At 44.5% G+C, this 25,620-nt stretch overlaps 2 protein-coding genes across 8 annotated transcripts in view; one reads left to right on the top strand and one right to left on the bottom strand.

Annotated features, from left to right (window-relative positions):
- UNC13D (unc-13 homolog D) overlaps positions 1-18,398 on the top strand; it is a 63,866-nt gene extending 45,468 nt beyond the window's left edge. For 4 of the 5 annotated variants that reach the window (XM_053375936.1, XM_053375935.1, XM_053375937.1 and 1 more), the window contains exons 25-33: positions 446-514; positions 1,281-1,360; positions 2,298-2,403; positions 2,531-2,602; positions 3,055-3,138; positions 3,763-3,883; positions 5,753-5,876; positions 6,832-7,037; positions 11,431-14,164. In XM_053375936.1, the coding sequence (XP_053231911.1) occupies positions 446-514; positions 1,281-1,360; positions 2,298-2,403; positions 2,531-2,602; positions 3,055-3,138; positions 3,763-3,883; positions 5,753-5,876; positions 6,832-7,037; positions 11,431-11,555 (987 nt within the window). In that variant the 3' untranslated portion in view covers positions 11,556-14,164. Of the gene's footprint in view, positions 1-445; positions 515-1,280; positions 1,361-2,297; positions 2,404-2,530; positions 2,603-3,054; positions 3,139-3,762; positions 3,884-5,752; positions 5,877-6,831; positions 7,038-11,430; positions 14,165-17,436 lie in introns of those variants that run through there. The other variant, XR_008328818.1, reaches the window with a different exon arrangement.
- Positions 18,399-20,543: 2,145 nt separating this feature from the next.
- UNK (unk zinc finger) overlaps positions 20,544-25,620 on the bottom strand; it is a 48,906-nt gene continuing 43,829 nt past the window's right edge. For all 3 annotated transcript variants that reach the window (XM_053375941.1, XM_053375940.1, XM_053375942.1), the window contains one exon: positions 20,544-24,694. In XM_053375941.1, the coding sequence (XP_053231916.1) occupies positions 24,539-24,694 (156 nt within the window). In that variant the 3' untranslated portion in view covers positions 20,544-24,538. The remainder of the gene's footprint in view (positions 24,695-25,620) is intronic.

Below are 25,620 nucleotides of genomic sequence, written 5' to 3'. Positions count from 1 at the left end.
GCCTATCTTGTTCAAGATTGTTTACATTAACTAGCAGCAGCTATCCAGCATTTCCCACCTGAACTTTTTATTCATGCAAAGCAAATGCTTTGTCAGTGAGTTTTGCCCTTCAGTGCCCCCTCCCCATAGTTCCTTGTCTAAGGCAGCAGAAATGTTGTAAAAACTAGCAAATAGACACACCATTGGCAGAGGTGGTTCCAAGATTGAGGTTGAAGAAGGGTGCTCAGTGGCTGCTGCTGTTGTTCTTGGTCCCCATTCTCCGCTTGCTGCTCTTCTTCATCTCTTCCTCCACTGTGGAAAAAATATTTTATATCGGAATGTAATGGCAGCCTTCTATACCTGACTAATGCAGTGATTACTAAGATAATGTATGTGAACTGCTTTGAGCACTTACAAAGCATCTTTCCTCAAGTAGTAGTAAGCACATGCGTTTTTATTTTGACAGCTGCATGCTGGAATTGCCAGACACATCCAGGAGCTGTACACCTGCAGCGCTTCCAGGGACCCAGAAGATGTGAGTCTTGGAATGCCGGAACAAACCGTTTTTTCTAGGCTACATGCTGTTGTGCTAAATGTGCCTCTTGGCTCTTTTGCCCTATCCATGTCTCTCATGCTGCCTTAGCTAGTCCTACATTCAAAAGAAGCCACAACCGAAACTAGTAATGTACTAGTAATGCCCCTGGTTTTAACTCTCGGCCTTGAACTGTACTATCTATGCCTTCTGGAGCTTAGGGCTGTTTGACTTTCCAGCAAATAGTTTGGCTTTGGAGCAATATGTTAGATCTCTGTAGAGGAGGTGCAGGGAGGTGTTCAGGAGCCACAAAGGAAGGTGGCAGTGGGGCGGCTTGAGTCACTTCTGAACTTACTGAGATGAATGAAAGTATGTAAGTTCATGTCAAAAAAAGCAAGCAATCATGGCGACAACCACCTTGTTCCACAGCTGTTACTATTGTCACTTTATTGTCATTACTATTATGTTACTACTAATAATAACAATATAGAATTAGCTTTGAGAACTCCTCCACAGAGCTAAGAGATGTTGATATTTTCTTTTTTTAACATCTTCCAGGACTATCTAAAGTCATTATTTTTGTATATAACAACAATATAGCACATAAGGTAAAAGCCTTTGAAATGTTATGCTGGCCGTTTCGAGCACCACCAGAGGAAGGCATTTTTACATACCTTGTATGGAGGCCTCTGAAATGTTTGATATAGACTCCACAGTGCTCTTCCCTGTCTCTCTATTTTCTCTAATCTTTTTCTCCCTGCCGCTCTAGTGCATCACCCCTTTAATGCTATTTTTGGAATGTGAGCTCCAGTATCTAAGTGGGAACCTGGTCCAAGAGAACTTCAACAGGTGAGCCAGAAGCCTGACATTGTTAGGATCTCCCCCCCCCCCCGCCAATCATCATTTTGTAGTAGCAATTATAGTAGCCTGTGGCCCTGTGTTCTCCAGAAGAAGAATCTTCTCCCTCCCAGAAATTCTGCAACTCCTTGGGAATAACAAAGGCTGAAGGAAGACAGGAGAGCTTAATGCTACTGGGAGATGAGTGAGGGGCATCCAACAGGTAAAAGGCCCAGGGTGCCAGAAATTCAGAAGATTTGCCATGGTGTCAGTGTGAAGAATACATGGGTGAACCACAGCAGCATGCCAGGGTCCATAGACAAGGAGATCCACTGCTTAGTTTCTACATTAAGAACACACAATCCCAGTGTTTCCCTGCTGGGTTTTGAAGCTCTCCAAATGCAGATTTACTAGTTACAGCTATTGGGGGGGGGCTGACCACTCTGCACATGCTCAGAAACATTCCATTCTTTCTTTATTTCGACTTCCTTGGGCCCTAGTGTTGAATCCCTAGCAAATCAGCAAGATGTTTGAGAAGGGATCAATAAGACACAGGGTCTTTAGAGACCTCCCAAATGTCTTGTTCTTCTGAACTGCTTTTGGAAACCATTATGGTTGAAAAGAGGTGCATAAATATTCTTACGTAAATAAAATGAAATATTGGAGCTGCTTTGAATGCAATGCTATGTTAAAACTTTATTTTGCCAATTTATTTCTGGGTCTAGGACCGCCTATGATGATTCTACTGTTGTGCATTTTTTTTTAATCCCCCCCTTCACCCATAGTTCACCTCATTCCCCCACAGAATCTAGTTGAAAGTTGATAAATGAAACCTCTGGGAATAAGGGAGTTAGTAAGATGCCCCCTGGCTTTCTTTCTCATTCATCTCGTTCACTGGTATCCAGTGGCAATCTAGTTTCTATCTCTGCTTTCTCTCCCCTCCAAACAGCCTCTTGGAGCTGCTGTGGAATCACACTCTGGACATGCTGAAAGAGGCTGCAAAACAGCAACTTGGCAACTTGGCGTACTTCAAGAAATTGCAGTGTGCCCTCAAGGTACTTAGACATGTGGAATAGAATGTAGGATGGAGCATCTGACTTTCTTTGCTGGGCTTTAACAATGGAGCATTCACTCTTTTTCCTTTTTCTTCTTCTCCCCACCCTCACCCCTTTCATTCCATAGAACTTGGAGCGGTGTTTTCATGGAGAGGGCTGTGGTCTGCTAGAGGACACCCTCCACAATGCAACATTTAAAGTAAGATGCTACAAACCCAATTGGGCTCTCTGGAGCGTTGGGAGTGGGGCAAGAGATCCCTCCACCATGAACAGGCCAATCAATCTAGGGACTCAGCTGCACTCATCAATTATATCATTATGTTTGTGTGACACCAGATGGCGCTGTGGAGCAATGGGATTTTCCATTAAGAGCTTTTATAATGTGTTTTTCTATAGCACTTAAAAAAAAAAACCTATATAGATCCAGCCTAGGCATGCACAAAACATCACCTAAGAATGGTGGTCTTGCTGATCACCAATGATGGGGTCTTTAGAACAAGTGGGCCTCCACTCTTACTTGCTGCTTGGATTACCTGTTTCAAATTTAATTTGTCTTGCATAATCTGTCAATTTTGGGGGGGGTTGTTGTTTTGTTTTTAAACAATTGCTTAATACTAGTACAATTTCTGCTCAAACCCACTTGTCTCCTAGGCTCTGGAAGAAGAACTGGACCTCTGCTCTTCCACCAGCAGAAAACTTATCCAGAAATACTTCAGCGCCCGAATCCAGCAGCAGGTGTGTGACTTCAGTGGTTTCTGGCTCCTGTTTACAAAGAAGACTGCATCTCCTTGTTCATTCTTCCTTGTGCTGAATTATATTGTTACATCTTATTTTCTTACGTTATTTGTGGTTAAGATCACCACTGTTGATTTACAGCAGGGATGTGAAACCTGTGTTCTTATAGACAAATTAACAGAGAATTAGGTTATGTTCTGCTCATACTGTTGGAGGCAGTACACCTCTGAATACTAGTGCCTCGAAAGAGGAGGAGGGGAGGGAGTTGTTGTGCTGAGGTCCAACTTGCGGGCTTCTCATCGACCCCTGATTGGCCCCTGGTCTAGATGGGGCAATAGCTTGATCTAGCAGGCTCTTACATTTTGTGGCCCAACAGTCCTTATTAGATCACATATCCCATCCTACCTGATTATTGGCCATGCTGTCTCGGGCTGATGGGTCACACTCCAAAAACATCTGTAGGGGCCACGGATTCCCCATCCCTAATTTGCTGAATAGAACTGGAAGTGATGTTTATCACTGTTTATTACTATGGTATAGGGAGACTAGGACCATTAATTGCTGGCAAGCAAACTGGGGCATTTGAAATGCATCCTGACTTCTCTGGTTGTTGTTATTTCTTAGACAGAGGCTAGCCCTGAAAAATACGGGGCTGTGACCATCAAGGCCCTTTACCGCCACTCGGAACAAAAGCTGCGTGTCGAGGTGCTCAACGCTGTCAACCTCCTTCCCCTGGACTCCAATGGTGAGAGAGCCCTTGAGCCAAAGGAACGTGTCTCATTCTCCTTATTAGTGCAGGCGCATGAATCTGGAACGCTGTGTACTGTTCTGGCTGCCTCTTCTCAAAAAGGAGTTGGAAAAAGTTCAGAAATGGTTGATCAGAATGATGATAACAAGGGAGAGTGATTCACTTCCCTTATGAAGCAAAGTTGCAACATTTGGGATTTTTAAGTTTAGAGAAATGTGGTCACAAAGGCACCATTGGAGGCAGCAAGGCTTCTGAATAGCAGTTGCTGGAAACCACGGGAGGGGAGAGTGCTCTTGCGCTCATGTTCCCATGGGCAACTGTTCAGCCACTGTGACAACAGAATGCCAGACTAGAAAATCGAAAAATAAAGGTTGGTGTTTTGATGCCAACGATAGAGTATAGACGCTGCAGAAAACATTCATGTGTGAGCAGCACTGATTCCATCTGGGAGTCCCCTTCAAATCTGAAAGGCAATTGCAATTGCTGGTAGTGTGGATAAATACAGCTTTAATATCTGAAGGGAGAAGGGGCTGAGCAGTCTGTAGGAACTACAGTGCAGTTCATTCACATTTCCAGAAGAGGTGGTTGTTGTCTCACTTAAGTGCTCCTGACTCTTTGTGCAAAAATCACAGCGGAGAACACTGAGCGTTAACACACTTGGCTCTTTTAAGAACACAGTGTGAGCTCTGCATGCTTGGGACCTGGAATGGGTAAATAAAGATTTTAGTAAAACTGAGCCAAGGAAAGAAATGGATGAACCTGCTCCAGAGAGTTGCTGCATCAGGAAGGTGCCCTTTGCTTAGTGGCAGAGACTAAGCCTTTTATGCAGAAGATCCCACGTTCAATCTCTGGTACCTCCAGACAGCTAGGAAAGTAGCAGGCTAGGAAAGATGCCAAGTTGGAGAGCCACCACTGCCCCATCAGACCCCACAGCATTGGGCTTGTTGTTGTTTAGTCGTTTAGTCATGTCCAACTCTTCGTGACCCCATGGACCAGAGCACACCAGGCACTCCTGTCTTCCACTGCCTCCCGCAGTTTACTCATGCTGGTAGCTTCGAGAACACTGTCCAACCATCTCATCCTCTGTTGTCCCCTTCTCCTTGTGCCCTCCATCTTTCCCAATATCAGAATCTTTTCCAGGGAGTCTTCTCTTCTCATGAGGTGGCCAAAGTATTGGAGCCTCAGCTTCACGATCTGTCCTTCTAGTGAGCACTCAGGACCGATTTCCTTAAGAATGGATAGGTTTGATCTTCTTGCAGTCCATGGGACTCTCAAGAGTCTCCTCCAGCACCATACATAGACCCAATGCACTGACTCAGTAAAAAGGCAGTTTCTCTCTTTCAACCTAGAAGGCTGAAACTTAACTCTCAGCAGCCATAAGGGGCTTGCTTGCTAGAAGGTCTTTGATGGGTCAATAACACTTGGCTTCCGTTCACAATTTATCAGAAGAAAGTACTAGCAAACATTCTATGGTGGGGGAGGGGGTGAACTAAGATAAAGACTCTTAAAATTGCAGGACACCACTGGGTGCCAAGTGAATGCAACTTATGCTTGGGGATTTGTTAGAAGAACAGATGCCCCAGGACAGACTTGCAGTTTGCTGCTGCTGCTGCTGCTGCTGCTGCTGCTGCTGCTGCTGCTTCTTCTTCTTCTTCTTCTTCTTCTTCTTCTTCTTCTTCTTCTTCTTCTTCTTATTATTATTATTATTATTATTTATTATTAATTTATACCCCACCCGTCTGGCTGAGTTTCCCCAGCCACTCTGGGTGGCTTCCAATCATGTGTTAAAAACAATACAGCATTAAATATTAAAAACTTCCCTAAACAGGAAATGATTACTCTCTTACTTCTTCCTCTCACCCCCAGGCTTAAGCGACCCCTTCATCCAGTTGACCCTGGAGCCACGGCATGAGTTCCCCGAGGTTATGACACGGACAACCCAGTGCATAAAGAACAATCTCCACCCTCTCTTTGATGAAGTATTTGAATTGTATGTATTATTATTATTTATTGAATTTATATACCACCCTATGCCCAGAGATCTCAGGGCAATTCACGGAATAAAATCAAAATATAAAACCACAGAATAAAAACAACAACCCAATAGCTACCCTTCTCTCCTGCCCTGCAGACCCTTGCCATGGGTTGGTTTTTTTTGAAGCCAGGCAGCACCCACGGTCTCAAACCACTGGAAGCAATTATGGGATTCAAGCAATGTCAATGGAACCACTGGGCTAAGATGGCTCAACCCTTGCCATGGTTGACACAGCTTGATAAGTAGCATGAGATGGTGAAGGCTGGTCCATTACAGCAAGTGGGGCATTGCCCCACCAAACTCAGTCTGCCCTCAGCCAGCATCCACTTGCCAATCTCCTTACTTACAACCAGTCCAGGGAGTGGAGGCCCTGGCTGTCAGCTTCCTCCTCCTGAGCCTCAGTTTTGCCCTTGTAGAACGCAGTGGGTAGGTGGGTGGGGGAACAACACTGAAATTACTGTATTTTTCCATGTATAAGACGGGTTTTTTCCTAAAAAATGATGTCAAAAATAAGGGGGCATCTTATGCACGGATACATCTCCCCCCCCCCCATTTTCTTAAATCTGAGTCCTCAAAAATAGGGGGTGTCTTATACAAGGGGGCGTCTTATAGACGGAAAAATACGATACGTCAGCTTGGCCTGTCCTTGTCTCTGTTTCCCCCTACTGTTGGCTGTTCCGCCTTCTGCCCTAACAGTCCCTCTCGACTCCAGCCACTACTGCCCACAAGTGTTACCAATTATTTCTGTTCACCCGTTCCCATTGGTTGGTATGGTTTGAAACACAGAGGAATCATTTGTCTGGTACTTTTTGCGTGTGCTCGGAGGTGGTGCTTCTTTCCCTCGGTTTGAGGTGCCTGCAAAACGGGGTCACTCAACTCAGGCCGTCCCCATGCTCATTTCCTTTTACAGTTTGGTCCCTCCAGAAAAATGCCAGCAGGATGGGACGTGCCTGCTGCTCACCGTGTTTGACTACGACACCTTAGGAGCCAATGATCTGGAGGGAGAAGCATTCTTCCCCCTCTGCAAGGTGTTGGGGCTGAGTGAGGACGAGGAAGCCATCAACCCTTCCAGAGTGCCGCAGACCCGATTGTCCTTGACTCATCCCGGAACTGCAGGTGAGCTCGTTACTTATACATTCCCAGCTTCACTTGTCCTTCTCCTTTTTGGCCAGCTAAACCTGTAGCCTCTTAGCAGGCAGGGTCATGGGCTTCTAGGCATCCCCCCCTAGAAAATACAGGTGTGTGTGGGGGGGGGATGTTCTTTTATTCAAGACCAAGTACTAGGCTGTATATTGAAATGCTCAGCATTTTAGTCCTGTGATTTTGGCTTGTATCCTGCGTAGCGCTAAGTTAACATTCTGTGAAGTGCCCCCTAACTCTACCCTGGGGCTTCCTTCAACAGGGAGTTTGCAGTGGGGCGAGAGGGGCGGGAGAAGTCCCATAGTGCCAGTGGAAATCCTTCCACTGATGGGGATGCTGTCTTTTGCTGTTGAGTTGGTGGTAAATTATATCCGCACAAACACAGTTATGTACTACTAATCTAACGAAGCCAATTTAAAGAGTTTACAAAAATTCAAGCTGATGCAGCTGATGGGTCTTCCAGGCTTCTCTGCTGACCAAGCAAAGGGAAAGATTTTGTTGTCTCTTGTGGGCCCAATCTGACCATACATTTAAACAGTCCCAAAGAATCATGGGAGCTGTAGTTACAGATAGGTAGCCGTGTTGGTCTGCCATAGTCAAAACAAAAAAATTTTTTCTTTCCAGTAGCACCTTAAAGACCAACTAAGTTAGTTCTTGGTATGAGCTTTCGTGTGCATGCACACTTCTTCAGATACACTGAAACAGAAGTTGCCAGATCCCTCTATATAGTGAGAAGGTGGGGAGGGGTATTACTCAGAAGGGTGGTGGGAATGGGTGATTGGCAGATAGCTGTGATGAGCCTGTTGACGACTCTTAACGACTGCAATAGGTCTTACAGGAAAAAGCAAGGGGTGAGAAGGTGAAAAATGGCTTTGTCGTGTATAATGAGATAAGAATCCAATGTCTTTGTTCAGACCAGGTCTCTCCATGGTTTTAAGTTTGGTAATGAGTTGCAATTCAGCAGCTTCTCTTTCCAGTCTATTTCTGAAATTCCTTTGTAGTAAAATTTCAGAATTTCAGAAATAGACCTGTAAGACCTATTGCAGTCGTTAAGAGTTGTCAACAGGCTCATCACAGCTATCTGCCAATCACCCATTCCCACCACCCTTCTGAGTAATACCCCTCCCCACCTTCTCACTATATAGAAGGATCTGGCAACTTCTGTTTCAGTGTATCTGAAGAAGTGTGCATGCACACGAAAGCTCATACCAAGAACTAACTTAGTTGGTCTTTAAGGTGCTAATGGGAGCTGTAGTTTGTTAAGGGTGCTTAGAGTTCTAATGGAACACCTATTTCCCCCCACAGAGCTGCAATTTCCAGAGTTTGGACCGTTGATCCTTCTTCTCAGAGAACTCTGGGAGTGGTAGCTTTCTGAAGGGAGTAGGAGTCTCTTAGCAACTCTTGGCACACATAACAAACTACAGTTCCCAGGATTCTTTGAGGAAGACCATGGCTGCTTGAAGTGGCATGATACTGTTTTACATGTGTAGGTGGGGTAATGGTGCTGGGAATTAAGAATTCTGCTGCCTGCATTTCAATCCCTTCCCACTGGCAGCTTAGGGGGAATTGTCAATATTCCTCCGGCCATTTCAGCATTAGCAATTTAACTGAAAACTAGAAGGCTGGTTTCATAACCTGTCTTCTAAGTTTGGAACCTAGGATGTTATAGAACACAGCAGGCTTAGTATGAGAGCCAGTCCCTGGAGGCATCTATACATATGAAGGTTTTGGAACCTGGGCTTTGATCTGTTACTGGAGCCATTTCTTCACTTCACTGATTCTAGAGAGCTAGGCGTGGCTTTTATTCTACTGCTTCATTTCAGAGACAGAGAGACTGTAGGGATGGCTTATTTTCATAAGATGGCTCCTTGTATAATATGGGTGGAAAGTTAGGACTTTGTGGCAAACAGGCTGATAATGGGTAATGTTTGAGGGGCAAATACCGTATCTGCAGAAAAGGCAGAAAAAGCCAAGCAGGAACAAAGGACTGACTTTACTTAGGGCCAAGTGCTTTTAAGGGCTCATCTACATGTCTGCATGTCCCGTAGCTAGAAAGCACAGGACCAAGTGGTTTTCCATTTGCCCTGCTCTGTTCCTGGGGAAAATGTGCACTTTAGCTTTAAATTGGAGCAAACATCAATCCAGAAAAAAGCACCTGATTGATGCTTGCTCCAATTGAGAACAAAAGATCAGGTTTCCCCAGGGGAATGCAGAGGGGAAAGCAGAAGTCTGGATGAGCCCTAAGTGTGTCCATAGCAAATGAAATGATAATTGGTTTGAGGGTAGCATGGAGGCAGGCTTTTTCACCAGTGTTGAGAAATTCCTTCCCTGCTGCTGTAGGAGAGGCTTCCTCAATTGCGTGGCGAGTTCCCGCCCCCCACCAAGATAAATAAACACACGAGACACCATAGTTAAGGTTAATTGGGCGAATTAGGCCACAACTTTATTGAATTCAGGAATGAGAGGCATTGGCTTAGGCATTGGTCCTATCGACTATCCGGCTCCAGCCCATTTGCTGGAGACACGGGGAAGGGTTAACACTAATCGGGGGAGTCTCCCGCCGAGGCACGTTGACTAGGAGCTCCCCCGGGTCACCGCTCTGGGGCGTGCCTTTGGCCCACACCTCCATAGGCTTCGGACAGGGCCACGCCCCCCGGAGTCCTTTAATGGACCACCCTTCGTTCACTGGGGGGAGGTGATGGCGTTCCTCCCCCCCCCCACATCCTCTTAACCCCTTCTTACCAATGCCTACCGCCAATGCCGAAGAGTTGTGACGAGTTGCTACGAGGTAGGCGAAAAACCAAAAGGCTGTAAATTGCCAATTGGGAAAAATTCCTACCATGCCCCTTGCGGCGACAGACCGAAGTCCATAGCAAAGTCAGACCTACCTAAAGCCCAACTAGAGGGAGGGAGGGTGGGAAAACGTGGGGGCTAGTCGGGGAAGAGAGGGCGAGCCTCCGCTCCGGCCCTAAATAGGGCAAGCCACGCCCCCCCCAGCCAGCCGATTGGCTGGCTGGGAGGCGTGGACGGTTGGGATTCCCCTGTTCTTGCGGGGGCTGAAACCAGCCCCCGCTCACGTGGGGAGGGCGTGATGCCCGCAACCCCACCTCCTGGGGCAGGCCTGGAAGTGGCTTTACAGCATTCCCCCTGCTCTTGATGACGTAGCCATTTAGGCAAGCATTCCCCTGAACTTGAACTTTCTGATACAGTAAATCCACAGCTTAAATATATTTAACTTGTGAGCATTCAGCTTTGCACTTTTGGCAAAATAAGGTTTGTTTTGTTTTTTTAAAAAAAGACTGAGGAAAAAGACTTTAGCAATGCCCACCCCCCGCCATTGCACACAATGTGTTTTGACTATACACAAGTTTGTTATCAGGTACTATCCCCAGAACAAAACCCATGTGCAAGTTGTGGTGTTTTTGTTTTGTTTTTTAAAAAAACCTGTTTAAATTGTTATGTTTTTTACCTGGCTTGTTTAATTGTGTATGTTTTTAATGCTTTGGAATGGTTTTTATTGTGTGTTTTAATAATATGTTAATTTAATAATTGATTTTATACTTGTAAACGGCTTCAGAGCCATTTTTGCATACAAGTGGCATCTAAATAAATAAATATACAATGTGAGGCATTTTCCAAAAGTGAGGCAAGGTGAAGAGCTTGTTTTTAGTTTGCAGGTTGCTGTCCTTTTTATCACCGTAGCTTCTACACTGCCCCTTTCCTAGGGACGCTGGACTGCACCCACTGGACTGCTGCTGGATTTACCTGAGCATCATAGGAGCAGCGTTAGCAGTTGACTCTTAACTAGAGATCTCCTGCTTTTACTTCCAACAGCTCAAAAGACAGTAACACAACCCACCACACCCAAACTCCATTCTCCTTTTAATAAGATTCCCTTTTCCTCACTGCTTGGAAAGCTGCTTCCATAGCAACCTCCAGCGGGAACAGCATTTTGACTCACTAAAGGGAGTTACAAGAGGTGCTTGGAGCTAGAACAGGAAATGGAAACAGCTGTTTTTCAATTAGCCTTGTTCTTCATGGGGCGCGCACATCATTCGCATTGTATCCATTAGCTGCATCCATTAGCTTGTTACCCCTTGGCGATGTCCTGCAGTTTTCCATCAGGTACCTCTGGGCTTCTCTGCTTTAGGATGTTTTGAGATATATGCAATGGGTAACTTTTTGAGGGGCCAGGATTCTTGGCTTTGGCCTAGAAGAAGCTTAAGTCTTAGTTGTTGCCTAGCTTTTGTGATGTCTGTCTGCAGGAAACTGGGTTTGTGTTAAACATCAAGAGACATTTAGTTGTAGGAGCAGTCTACTTGATTCCACATCTCACTGATTGCATGCCACCTCTCCCACTCTGCCCCAGGCGCTGAAATCTTGAAGCTGCTGGAGACCCGCAAAGGAGACAAGGAGGCGCAGGCATTTGTGAAGCTCCGCAGACAACGAGCAAAGCAATCCAGGGAGACTGAGCGACAGCAGGAGCAACAATAGAGGCTGCAACAGAAGGGACTGAGCTGAAAAGGTGCAGCAGGCAGGGCCTGTGCTGCCATGGCGACAGCAAATACACCATGTTGAGCAGGAAGCCCTTCTTCCACTCCAGCTTTTTCTGCTGGTGCTAGAGGGACATGCGGCATTCTAGCCTGGCCATAGCAGACCCTGGGGCTCTTTTGTCAGTGCATGCTGAAGAGCAAGTTGTGTCTGGATGAATGTTTGACCTGTTTCCATTCAAGAGGCGACAGGAAAGGCTTGTGTCACCCACTCCCAGCCCCATTCATCCGTTCTTCATCTGCAGTAAGGACTTCCCTTATTTTATTTTAAGAAAAATGGAAAACGTGGTACCATTTGATTTTCATACTGCAGGCCAAGGGATGCTACGAGCAAACACATGCGCACAATTGGCACGCATGCGTGCACACGAGGACTGAGAAAGAGCCTGTTTGGCCGGCAAAGCTTGTAATATGCCCCTTGTGGATTTCCCCCAGGAAATGCTTTACTCTGTTCGCCAGATGGCATGGAAAGCAGGCAGCCTGGTACACCAGAAAGCCAAAGGGTGGGGTGGGGGTGGAAGAGCAGCTTTTGGTGAGTTAAAAAAAACAAACACCCCAGACCTGCGATCACTAATCTCTGCTACAGGAACTGGCACTTCCTTCTGATTTAAGCATCACTGACTTAAAAAGGAATTAAATGGAAGAGCCGCTGGCTGTACGCTGTGATGGATTCTATGCCCACTCATCTCCAGGGCACAATTCTGATTATCACAAAGAAGGCACAGATGTTGCTGGGGAGTGGAAACTCTTGCGATTTAAAGCAGGGGAGGCTTTAATTGAAAAGAAAAGCTGCATGTTCTATGAACAGTGCTGTTGTTATTTATACCTGTAAGCTGTGCTTGGCTTTGATGGATTGATGGGAGCATAAGACTGCAGTCACCACCACCACGGTTAGAATTTCACCTCCATTTCGGCAGTAAGGCTTGTGAAGTGTTACTTTGAACCCTGACCTACAGGTAAATCTAAAGACAGCCTAACGTAAGCTTTGATCATAGCACTGCAGGAAGCATTCCCTCAATTTCTGAGCATTTGCGACTTGTTCCCCCCCCACTCCACTCCTTTGCAGTCAGGTGTTTCCACTGCCAGTGAGGCCAGGTCTTTATAGTAAGGATGGGGAACCTGGACCCCAATTCCCATCATCCATAGCATTGGCCAAGCTGGCTGCAAGTTGGGAGTCTGACATCTGAAGGGCCACAGATTCCATCCCCACTCCTGCTCTACAACTTAAGTTTTCCTGTTTTTCCTAAAGCCTAGAGCAGATCGTTGTCAGTGTGGTGGTGGTTGATTTAGCCAAGGTTTCTGTGCAAAGGGAAATTTGCTCAGTAGACTGTAGTTCTTGGCTGGTTTCCTCTCCCATCAAGAGGAATTGCTTTCCTGTAAGTGAAAAGGACAACTAAAGGATTATGTGAGGCTAAGGCATGCTATTTCTGTCACATTAGCAGCTAAAGGCTAAAGGCTGTGAAAGAAACCAGGCCAGGCTCTCGTTTAGTTTGGGCGGGGTGAGCTCTGAGCAAGCAAAAGCGTTTCCTATTTTTACAACTGTGTGTATGTGCATACATTCCTGAGGGTAGAGCTGAGTGGACAGGCTCTTGTGGAGGCATTTTTGAGCATCTTAAATATGTAGTGCTTTAATGCCTTTCACTTACTACACAGCCTTTGCAGAGGAGAGAAAACCCGAGAGCATCCTCTATATAGAGCACAGCTGCTGGATGTCTTATCTACTAACCCCCCCCCCAAAATCAAGATTTTTTTAAGCTAAACGGTGTGTTTTCCTCCAGTGTACCTCAGGAGACTTATTGGCATACTATACACCACTTATTCTATAATGTGTTCCAGTTTAAATTGGTGAATACAGTGTAAGAAGGGGACAGTAGCATTCTGTGGCACTGGCAGCAGGGAGGGAAACGGAGTATGAAGTAATCTCATTTCCTTTTGTAAAGGCCTGTAGAAAGCAACCTCTGCAGAGGCAGCTAGGGTAGTTGCAGGAGGAAAGGATGTAGCAGAAGTCCTGCATTGATTCAAAGAAAGAGCGTCCTCCTTTAAGCATCCTGGTACCAAAAATGGCCAACCAGATGTTTTGCACAGCCCATAGCAGGGTGTGAAAGCAACAGCTCTCCCTTACTGTTTGCCTCCCCCTCCAATTCTGCAAATGGAAGTGTAACTAAGAAGTGTGGCAGTGCAACAGAATGTGGCACTTCTGTTCAGTGTTCCGGTTACTCCATTCCCTCCCCTGAGTGTCCTACCCCAACCATTCACTCTTTTAAAACCATTTCAAGCCCACTGGAACATGCTTAGTCTTCATTGGCTGTATTGGATCCACCCTGCATTTGCAGTGTTGCTGGTGTGGTGGTGGAGACACTTGTGCCCAATTCCAGTCTATGGGCTGCTCTCACTTTTGTCACTGGGAACATTTAAAATAATTACTCAGGGTGGAACCAGCAATTGGATAACCCAGATAATCAGGTTTCCTTTTGTGTGTGTGTCGCCAAATCCCTATTTCATGGAGATTGTGAAGGTTTGTGACTGTATGAATAAAAAATTGAGAGGACAGTATACTACTTCTGAACCTGGGAGTTTTGTTTAGCCATCATACACATCATGACTACAGTGGCTGCTGCTAAACATGGCCTCCATAAATTTGACTAGGCCTGCATTAAAACCATTCAACCAAAGGGTCAGCACATTTTGTGGCTCAAGTGCCATAAATCATGTGCTGTAGGTAGGGTTGGGCAACATCAGCTTTTCAAAATTGCGCTATATCGCCAGCCAAACATCGTGGTGATATACCGAGATGCGGAAAAGCAAGCTGCATTGGCCTCTGCCCGTGAGGCACCTGGTGAAAGTGCCCCAGCTCTCACCTTGGGAACTGATGCGGTTTCACCCAGACGCTCATGGGCTGGGACAACACAGTTTGTGCAGCTCAGCTGGAGCTTGGGAAAGTTTCCCCCTCCCCAGCTGAGACAGCCCCTGCGCTCTTGCCGCTCACAGGTGAATGGGCAGAGCATCGGGGCTCCTTTAACTGCTCGGCTGAGGCAAGAGCAGCTATAAACTCCTCAGTTGAGCAGTTTAAAGATGCAGAGGGAGGAACAAGCTGTATCGGCGCCTCGCCAATACAGCTTGTTTCTCCCTCTGCATTGTATGAGGAGCAGACCGCGATGTCAGTTCCACTGAGCGGTATATCGCTGGTGAAACCACCACCGCTTCAGAGTCCCTCTGCTAAGCAGCGCCCACTGGACGAACTCTTGACTCGCTCCAGCAGATGCTGATAGCAGACGGACTCAGGAGCGGTGGCAGTTTCACCAGCGATATACCGCTCAGTGGAACCGACATCGCGGTCTGCTCCTCATATATCGCCCAGGCCTAGCTGTAGGAAGTCCTGTTGGCTGTTGTGAATCTATTCCTTTATCAGTTTCAGTGGGTAACCTGAGCTCCAGTACAGTATGAAAGGGAGAGGGGAGGAAATGCTCACTCTAACCTTCTACCCATTGCACCCTTTGATATCCTATTTTCTCCACGTCATCTCTTTCCTTATGTTAATAACCCCAAACACTTTAGCTTTTCTTAATTGGGAAGGCGTTTTCATTGCTTGATCATATTGACTGCACTTCTCTGCCTCTTTTCTAGCTTTGTGATGTCCTTGTTGAGTTGGCATGACCAGAACATGCATGTAGTAGTCTAGAGGTGGTTGCCCCTTGGTTTTAAGAAAGACATTATTATATTGGCCATTTCCAAACTGGGGCCAGCATGGAATCTTCATTCCTACACAGCTATGCCATTTTTATTGTGCCATCCATTATGACGGCAAGTTTGAGTCCCAGGTCAGTTTAGAATTCTATGTGAAGTTATTTTTTTGCCACTTTACATTTACTTTTGATTTCATATGCCATTCTGTTGGTTATGAAATATGTAGTAGAAAGGCCAGTTTGGGGCATCTCACACTTGTCACCTCCCTGCAAAATTGTTATCTTCCACAGACTTGACCTCCAGAACACTTATGAGTAAATGAAGTAGCGGCACTCCCATCACAGGTCTTTGGCATAGCATAGTACCTACCTCCTTCTCCTCCTGTGATAACAGTCTCTTCTTTCTATGTGCAGAGTCCTGGTCGTCAACCAAATCTTGATGCAAAAGAGGATCTGTCATTTTATCCCAAGACAACTAAGTTCAGGCAGAGGCCTTAGGGAAGTTATGTCACCAAAAGTAAATGATGCCTATAAGATCACTTCTCTACCTATTTGGTTAACCCCCAGATGCTTCTTAAAATGTTAGGGAAGCAAGACTTCAACTTGTACAAGCCATGCTTGTGCTACCTATATAAAGCGTCTTGTTCTACGTCAGGGTTGGGGAACCTGTGGCCATCAGCTTCTGCTTGACTCTAACTCCCCATTAGTCCCTGGCTGTATTGCCAACAGTCAGGGATGATGGGAGTTGTATTCTGGTGACACCTGGAGGGTCACAGAGAGGAGTGTGTGTAAAAATAATTTACAGTGCAAAGGTATAATTTATATAAGCTGCCCCACCCTCTATTTAGTGTTTATCGTCATCCCTAGAAGGGAATGACAGCCCTCAGACTGAAAATGGTTCTTCATCCCTGTTACAGAGACAAGGCATAGAAAGCACATGTGCATAGTAATTAACACATGTGTAGATCTCAGCATTTGCTGGTCTTACAAGTAAGTAAGTCACTAGCTAGCTAGCCTCCGCTGCAGCAGCTTCTATGTAGTGATTTCATGAAATGTGGATTGATCCTTCTGCCTCATCTAATTAAGAGTAGTTGAGTGTCTGGTTGAATCTTTATTTTTCCAGAAAGGCTTGCCTGTGGGTACTACTATTCTAGTTCAGTGATTGACCAAAGAACCTACATTCTAGCACTGAGAAGCTGTCGGTGTGTCCCATCTCTCTCCAGCCTGCACCCATTACTTATTCCTAATCATTCATGCTTTGGGGCTGTGTTTACTCAGCCAAAGGAGAATACTAGTAAGCGAGGACAGGGGATGGGATAGAATCACTATGGAGACACAATTACAAAAACAAGACAGCTTGGACAGATAGCAAACACAGATACCATTATGCTAGGGGGTGTCAATGTGGTGACTTACAGAGGTTGCTGAACCATCCCTGACTACTGGTCATGTTGACTGGGGTCGATAGGAATTGGAGGGCACCATGTTGGCTACCACTACAAATGAGATAGCTACATACTAGTTCAGACAAAGGTAATCATGCAAAACGTTCCAGTGAAATCAATGGGGCAATTTGGGCTAAGCAACCACTGGGTCTCGATTCAATCAAGAATATGTCCTGCTGATTTCAATGGGTCTTAAGGCTGACTAAATAGCTGGATTAGCATTATTAAATTTCCACAAAATTTTTTCCCATGGTCCAAACCCAGAATTCTCAAATTTGCTCACTTTATTCTGGATTCAAGATTTTGGGAGGCCAATTACAAAATGTCATTGTTTCTCTCTCTGTTATGTTAATGGAAAGAAAGAGGAGACAAGACACTGCTGCACACAAATTTTGAAGTGAGAAGAGTATACGGAGATCTCTGGGTTAGGAGTTCTAAGTAAAGAGATAAGCTTTCCCCATTTCCAGTTAGGTCCTTAAAAAGCCAACTGAGGAAAAATTCCCATTCAAAAGCAGATTCTCCCCTGATCTAGAACTTTGTTTCCATGGAATCCAAGATGCTGTTGCAGGTGGTGTGTTGGGAGATATTCCGAGATAAAGGATCTTTCACAAAACCCTGAAATTGTATTGTATCTTGAGCAGTATGAGGGATATATTTATATAAAATACAGTAAATTGAGTGGGTTCTATCTTTGCAGGCCTCTAGGCTGCAAAGGCTACTGTTTCTATATAACCAACTGGAAGGTGAAAAAAGATGTGATTGTGTAGCATTCCTGGCCTACAATCTACAAAGAATCACTTCCGGCACAAGTTCCATGAGAGCAAAGGGATCGTGTTCATTTTACCACGATGCAGATGCTTCACATACCTGCCATTCACTTCATGGAGCTTGAACAGGAGACCTTCCTAGTGGAATGTTAGGCAGGTCCCCCCCCCCAACCTCTCTAGCTTTCAAGTAGAGATCAAAGGTACTAAGAAAACTCACATGGACACCACATATACACTCTAAAACACACATACATATGCACACACAAAACTGCTGCCTTTTTTTTTCTTAGCAAAAAAATAAAAAAATTTATTGTCTTCTAGAAAATCCATCCTGCCCTTGGAAATTGTGACACAAGATTGCATTTTTTTAAGCTCCACATGCAAATCCACTTTGCCAAGAAAGAGTGTCTAAAACCAGGTTTCTGGACAGCCAAACACACATATATACAGAATACGAGAAAGAACAACAGCTGAAATCACAGTTCCGCATTACAGTCTATAATAATGGAATCAAACACCACATTGTACACACCACCTATTACCTTTTGGCTGACTTCTACACAGACTTGAGCGGCTCTCTGTCCCAGCCACCCTCCCCCCTCCCCTGCCTAGGAAAATCCAAGGAGAGAGACTGGTTCAGAATTGCCACCATAAATACTGTAGTGTGTAATTTTAAGAATTTATATAGAATGTATTTATATATTTTTTTCCTTTCAAACATTGGAAGCTACAGAGTGGGGAAGCCCCATAGAGATCTTTTGATCCAGAGTCACCAGTTTGCAGGAATACTTCACTTATAATACTTTTCGCCAGCAACATCTACTTTCCGGTTGCATTGCTCTAAAGGCTGATATAATCCCGGAGGGGAATCAAAAGGAGGGGGAAAATGAGACACCCCCCACACTGGTAATAAATACTTTTCCCTTTTGGGGAAGGAAACAATATGGGAAAGTCCTGTCTGTCTAGTGGGACAGCACTAAACTGTTGAGTCCTTTATGTCTTTCCATGCTAAGGAAGGAAATTCTCTTCATTTGTCTGAGCTGTGCAGCCCTTGAAGTGGCTCAGGTTAAGCTTGGAGACTTATGGAAAGTTAAAAAGAAAAAGGAATTTTCCTGTGAAGAATTCTGTGTGGGGTCTCTGGCTCTGTTTACATGTGATGCTAAGTGATGGTTTAGCATTAGAAGGACAAGCTGAAGGAAACCTTGGGTATGTATGCTCTGCTTGCCACCTCCAGCACTGCAATGAGGAGGAAAGTGGAAGCTTCTGCTTGAACATTACAGCCAAACCGTAAACGGAGGTTAATTGTATCTATGGTTATGGGGGTGGAGAGAGGCAGCTTTATAAACCATGGTTTGAAGTTGCTTTCACTATCTGTAGTTAAGATTAAATGCAGTTTATCCAGATTTAAATGTCACAAGAATCTGTGGTTAGTCTAAAATGGAAGTGAAAGCTTGCAAAGTCTGGTGAATGCACCAGAGACTGCAGGGCTGCAGCTTAGCCTTATAACACTGAGCCATCACTTAAGTGTTACATGCAAACCCAGACCCTGTGTGCTGCATATAGGCAATTCCCCACAATAAATTGTTAGGTGCCGTTTTCCCCTCTGCTGAAGTAGGGCAGTAGAAAAGAGTAGCCCAGCGCCTCTGAGCTATATTACTCAGTCATCTGCCCAAATGTGTGGAAATTCCTCAGCCCCACAAAGCCAATTGTTTTAAAAGAAGCATATACAGGTTAATTCTTAACACTTATTTCTCTAATAATTCTTCAGCTACCTGATAGTTCTCTACTGCTAATCAAGGTAAGTCTACCAGCCTTTTTGGATACTCTGGTTTTTGCAACCACAATATTTCCTTGGCTGGTAAAATTAGTCATATTAGCAGGTCCTCCCCAAACTTTTGGAATGACCCCCCCCCCCATTAGGCCTTGGCATAGAGGCCAGAGAGGGAATACAAGAGGCATTCTGCTCAGAAGTGTGTGAACTTTCATAATCCAAGCACATCTCCTTGGGCTGTCCATTTAGGATGATTTACTCTAGCACCAAATAATAGCTTTAGCATCAGGCAAACCCAATCACATAATCCCGTTGGCCTAAAAAAACCCCCCATTGCTGAGCTGGTACTATTCAAATCAGCAACTACTAGCTCAATCAAGATTTGCTTTCAATTAAACAAAAATATGCATATTTCCTCTCATTCATGGTTCATCCCACCCTATCCCGGTAAACAAAAAATTCCTATGCAGAAACTTAACCCAAAGTTACAAAACAGATTGGTTTTGCTTTTCCATTTGGTACCTAACAAACGCATTCACATTTCAGGTATTTCATTTCAATATCAAAATTCATAGAAATCTAGGCTTTCTTTTTTCTAAAAAAAGTGCGTCTTAAAAGAGCTAAAGAATGGGATAGAGAAGCGTGGGCTTCTACGATTCCCAGGTGTGGATAAAACCAGCCTGCTGCTATTCCTCGTGCCTATGCATTATACTGACAGAGACGAGGTAGAGGAAAAAGCATAATTGGATGGGGAGCAGTCCGGAATTTGTGGGGTTGGGAGATTTATTTATTTTTTAAATCCCATTTTGGATTCTTTGGTCCTTCACAATAAAACAGACAGATTGGGCTGTGGCACTAAATGTAAACAGGCTTTTGCCTCTGGTATAATTTCTCCCCTGCATCGCACCAGCAAAGCAATTTGCCTAGGGGGTGTTGTGGGGAGTGGGAAAGAGGAATCTGATAACCAGCAAGATTCTATAGAGTTGCCAGGCCTTAAAAACAGGACAAAGAAACTACCTCTAAGTTACGCTTGAGGAGACCAGTGACACATCTAACACCCTCTGTAGGATTCTGTTGGAGTTACACAAAGCTGTGGCAATTCAGGACTAAACAAATCGCCCCCCACAAAATCATCGTCTCACTATGGACAATCACATAGAAAGGCAGAGGAAGCAATAAAACACAATGTTTACAAAACTAAGTGTTACAAACCAGTTACCACCAAAGAGCCTGAAAATGGCTGCAATTCTGTATAAACACTGTAGACCCGATTCAAAGAGTTTATTTCCTATGATCTTTAAGTTAGTTACCAAAATAGTTTAGTACATTTTATTTCCAGCAGAGTATTATTACTCCCCCATAATTTAAATTTGTGTGTGTATGTTTTAAAAATGTTCACATATTTTAAACAAACAAGCTTTCCTTAAGACTGAGGCATGTTTGCTGGCCTTGGAGACCAGGTAAGCCCCATGGCACAGACATTCAAAGGCTACAACCAAAAACGAACACAACCACAAGAGTCAGCCAGCAGCGTCTCTCCATACAAAAAAGAAAAGAAAGAAGCCAATTAGGTGTTCTTTTAAAAAAACACAACAGATACTAGTACAATATACACATTGAAAAAAAGCAGTTTTACCAAACATAAAAGTTAATTTAAAAAAAAAAATCCTAAACAGAGCTGCACTTTGAGATCATCTGGGAATGCATATTAGCCCCCCAAATATGGGAGGGTGGAATTGTGGAAGCAAATCTAATGATGTACTTGCATTAAATATGAAAATACTCCAGAGGAAAAACCTGACAGTGAGTAGCTGGATTACCCTTATGAAAAAGAATGATAACTTAGAGTTTCCAGTGCTTTTCCAGGTTGGGGAAAGGTGGGTCAACTACTGCAAATGAAGCAGAGACTGGTGAGCAAGGGAGTGAGATTATAAATCTAAATATTACACTTTTACATGTTAAAGAAACTCCCCAGTTCAAAATGACAGATTAGAGTCCTTCTGGACTGGACCGTTGCTTTTTGTTGCCTACAGGCTGTTGCTATGTCTGAACAAGTCAAAACAAACTGCAGTGGGAGTTCTACCACTCGGGAACTGCAGGACGACACATTTACTGGATACAAGCTTAACACAAAAAATATTCCAAACCACAAATTTCAATGAAAGTCAGTTGGATTTAGGCCCCAATATATATTCCTGGAAGCCTACCACACATAATCAAAGGTTAACACATAATCAGTGAGTTAACACCATTTGTAAAGCACTCTGGGAAGAGTGCAAATTTAATCTCAATGGAAATTATTAGTGGAGGCTGCAATCCTAAACACATTTACTAGGGGAAACCCCATTGCATTCAATGGTGCTTACTTCTGAGTAAACATGCTTAGGATTGCACTGTAAATTTCTTTTTTAATAGGTGTAGTTAAGTTCTGCTCAGAGCTTGGAAACCTTATTCATTCTGGCCTACAAAAGCACAAGAAATAAATTAATGATTGCTCCGATAATCCAGTTGATGGTTGCTTGGGACCCAAAAAGATTTCTGTCTATTTGTATAAAAAGCCTAACCTATGAAATGTATCCCTCAAGGCTAGATGCACTGTGCCCAGTAAGAGATGGGCAATATAAATAGTAGTCAATGCTGTCCATGACAAATGGTTCTGGTCTAAGTAGTTCTCTAGCAAGGGCACACCCAATATTAAGGAGGAATGCATTTATAGACTCAGGCTTTATGGTCGTTTTGGGAGAATGTTCTCCATCTTCATGGAAGTTGTCTACTGCAGGTACCCAGACAAATAAGGGCATTTGCAGCTACACTAAGGTGACCCAGAGTTAACAGAGATGCTAACCCAAAGGAACAACTAGATTATCTTTCATAAGAATGAGCAGAGCAGTAGAAAGGGCATGTCTGCATGGGAGCGTCTCTCATTTTCAGCTTGGTGCTTTTGATGCCAAAGCAGAAGGGCAGGAGGATCAGGCCCCCACCAACTCCAGAATTACTCTCTGGGCTGCGCAAACAGTGTATCACATACATGCCTGATGAATGTTCCCATCTGTTGGGGACCAGTCCCAAGCCTCTGGGCTACAAAGATTCGACTGCACACAATTCAAATGGACCAAACACAACTGATCCCAGACGCAGCCTAAGACTATAGAAAGCCCTGGGTGTCCCCAGATCGTCTATAGCTAAACAGGGATCACAACCAACGATATCCTCCTGCAAAGAAGACAGGCAAGCTTCACCGGAAACCTAAACTAGTGAGGAGTAAGATAGAAGAGTAAGAAGGTTTCCCTAGTCAGAAAGAAAAGGAATGTATTTGAGAAGTGAAACACTGTGGACTCTGGGCAACCCCATCTTTTCTTGCCTACGAACAGCGCTTTAAGTATGGCCTCGTGGCATTCACTATAAATCAGAAGAATGTGAAGCGGATTAGGAACGTAACTCCACTTGACACCTAAGCAGCTAGCTAATCTTTCAAGAGAGGATATTCCAATATCTTGGATTCTCTGTTTGCCTGCTCCCAGTTCTGCATTTTGTGAATCTATTTCTTGCCACTGGAAACATTTTCATATTGGGGTCCCTGAACATTTGCAAAATTCTGTGCTTGTCCCATGGCTGTGAATTAAAAATTATTTCTTCCTCACAATATCTCCGCTATTACTTTGCAGAAATTACATCTGAAGGAAATCCAAGCTTCAATTCAGTATGCAACTCCAAATTTTTGGCAGCAAGATAGAAACACACAGTGTTAACTTCTGAAAATGTCCCCCGCTCCTCTATCACATTCTACATCCCCCAAGTTCATGGTGGTGCACCACAACTTACTGTATGCTAGCAACACAAAGTGCTGTCCAGGGCAAACAGATGAGCTTGCTCTGTTAAAAAACCTGAATGATTTTTTCTTAACACTCAAAGCAAAAAACCAACCCTTGTCTGAACTATAGGGTGGATATGTTACGCCGTGACGCTAGTAACAGTACCATTCGTGGTATGGGAACAGCAAGGGAATAGACATATTGTTTCTACCCATCAGGAAGTACCAAGTATTAGGTTTGGGGTGTGTAACATGGCATCAGCTGACCAAATGTAGACCAACTGAACATTGTACCCTCTAGCCAGATACTTGACCAATATGCCATTTCTGCAGTCCCAGGCAGGCAGACAAAAACAGGAAACTGATTTAGTCCCAAAGGGCTACCCTACCTAACTGGTGGGTCACAAGTTATGCAAGCCTGTATTAGGCAGACTAAAAAAGTTTAAAAGATTCTACCTACCTCCATTAATTATCAATGAAAACAAAGCCTAGGAAGAATACCCCCGCCCTAACCTCCAGCAAGCATCCAGAAAAGACACAGGCTTTTCCAAAGAGGGTCTTCATCATTCACACTTCCACCTCTACCTGCCACCTAGAATGCCTTCCTTTTGCATTATCCACAGCTCTGGAGCACATCCTAATTGCCAAGAGAATACAGACCACCAACTCTGACTTTTCCTCTTTACGAAGTTCCACTGATAAGTAATGCTTTTGAGTAAAACTATTATGACTACTGGCCTGCCATCACTGGTTTGTTTGAAATTTTGCTCCTTTTGTTGCTTTGGTAGAAACCTACAAGTGTGTAAAAAGACTTTTAAAAAGCGAATGCTTGTTTTTCAAACAGATATCCAAAGATCCTCACCCATACTGAAGGCCAACAAGAGTTCTGAATGCCTGAAGCTCTCAACGGGGAAGAACTGCAAAGGGGATTCTCTTGTTGTTAGGCTAAGAGCATGTCAGCTGCTTTAAAAAGATGAAAATGATGATGAAGTAAGAGCCAAGAGAAGGAGGACAAAGACATGATCAGAAATTTGATTTCTGTGTCTCTTCTCCCCACAGATCCAGTCCTCACCCTGGAAAGCACTTGCAAGCCCCTCTTCCCCTTCCCTCTAAATCTTTACTCAGAAAAGACTAAAAAAGGGTTACATCCTAAATAGGGGGTGGGGGGAGAGAGGGGAAACAAACTCTGCAAACTGCCCTTTGATCTACATAAAAACAGCCATAAAAGTCCCTAAGCAGTTAGACTTAGCAGGACTGGGTGGGTGGGGGAACCTTTAAATGGGAGATGCAAAGTATTAAAAAGTGCTCTGCAACTAATTTTTGTTTTTATGTATATATATATATATATATATATATTCATATATATATATTCATATTATATTTATATATATATATATATAAAGTTAAAAAGTTCTATGTGTGATATGCTAAACCAAATGTCCTAGTAGGGTCACGACTGGAGAGTGTGTGGCCTGTTGGGATGGCAGATGGGGCATTCGCCCTCCTCAGCACACGTTTCACACAGCACAGTGTGTTGGCACGGGAGTACCACCCGGTTCTCTTCCTGGCACTTGAGGCATTTCACCGACTGCATCTGAAACACTGCCTGGAAAGAAAGAAACGGGGGGCAAAACCAAAGGGGTTGTCAGCAAAACAAAACAGAGCCCTGGTACACTCATGAGGCAGCCATTAAAAGGTCAGAGATATTCACAAGGAGTAGACAAGGGAGAACCCACAGACATTTTCAGGAGGGCGGTGGAAGAAACTGGAGTACAAAAGAGGCAGAGGAGTTCTTTGCCTCTCTCTCTGCAACTGCCTCCCTGTTCCTATGCCTGACCTGGCTTATCTCCCCACATCCCTCTCGCCTCTTCCCGTCACCTGTTCTGAAAGTTCCTTTGGGCAGACAGCATGCAAAATGACATAGATGGCAGCCGTGCCTCATGAACTTGGCATACATCGAACTCCTGGCAGTGACTCCTCCGGCCTGCTGACTCTGTTAAGTCACTGAAGGAAGGAAGTGGCTTAGGCTGCAGCCAGGACCCAAGATGCACAGGATACAGCTGTTACTCCTCTTGCCTAGCAAGCAGCTCTATGGAATGTGTGGGCAAGAGGACCACCCCACCCCCCACCAAATTGTCTGTGTTCATTCCCGCAGCAAATTCAATCCCACCCACCCCACCCCCATCTCACATGGAAATGTGTATATGCAGCTCTTGTGCAGTATAGGTTTTGCGGGGGAAACAAGATGACATTTTGACTCTCCCCCCCACAAGATCAATGCTATGGGACTGTAAATGTTTTTAAGGCAGTGTCAAGTTAGGTACTACCAAATAAAATCCCTTTCCACCTTCCTTCAACCAACCCGGAAACATGGGGAGTCTGTGTGTGCCATTTCCGCATATTCTACAGGCCCAAGCCATTACATGGGAGCCCAATGTAGGATTTGCTTTCAGGTATCAGGCATACCATACTCTGATCCAGAGGGAAATGCCCTTTCCTATTATCATGTTATAAGCCTTGCCTGCTAGCTGA

Source organism: Podarcis raffonei, chromosome 2 (assembly GCF_027172205.1).
Source record: "Podarcis raffonei isolate rPodRaf1 chromosome 2, rPodRaf1.pri, whole genome shotgun sequence".
NCBI lineage: Eukaryota > Metazoa > Chordata > Lepidosauria > Squamata > Lacertidae > Podarcis > Podarcis raffonei.
The sequence above is the reverse complement of the archived record's forward strand: the minus strand, read 5'-3'. Positions and strand labels throughout refer to the sequence as shown.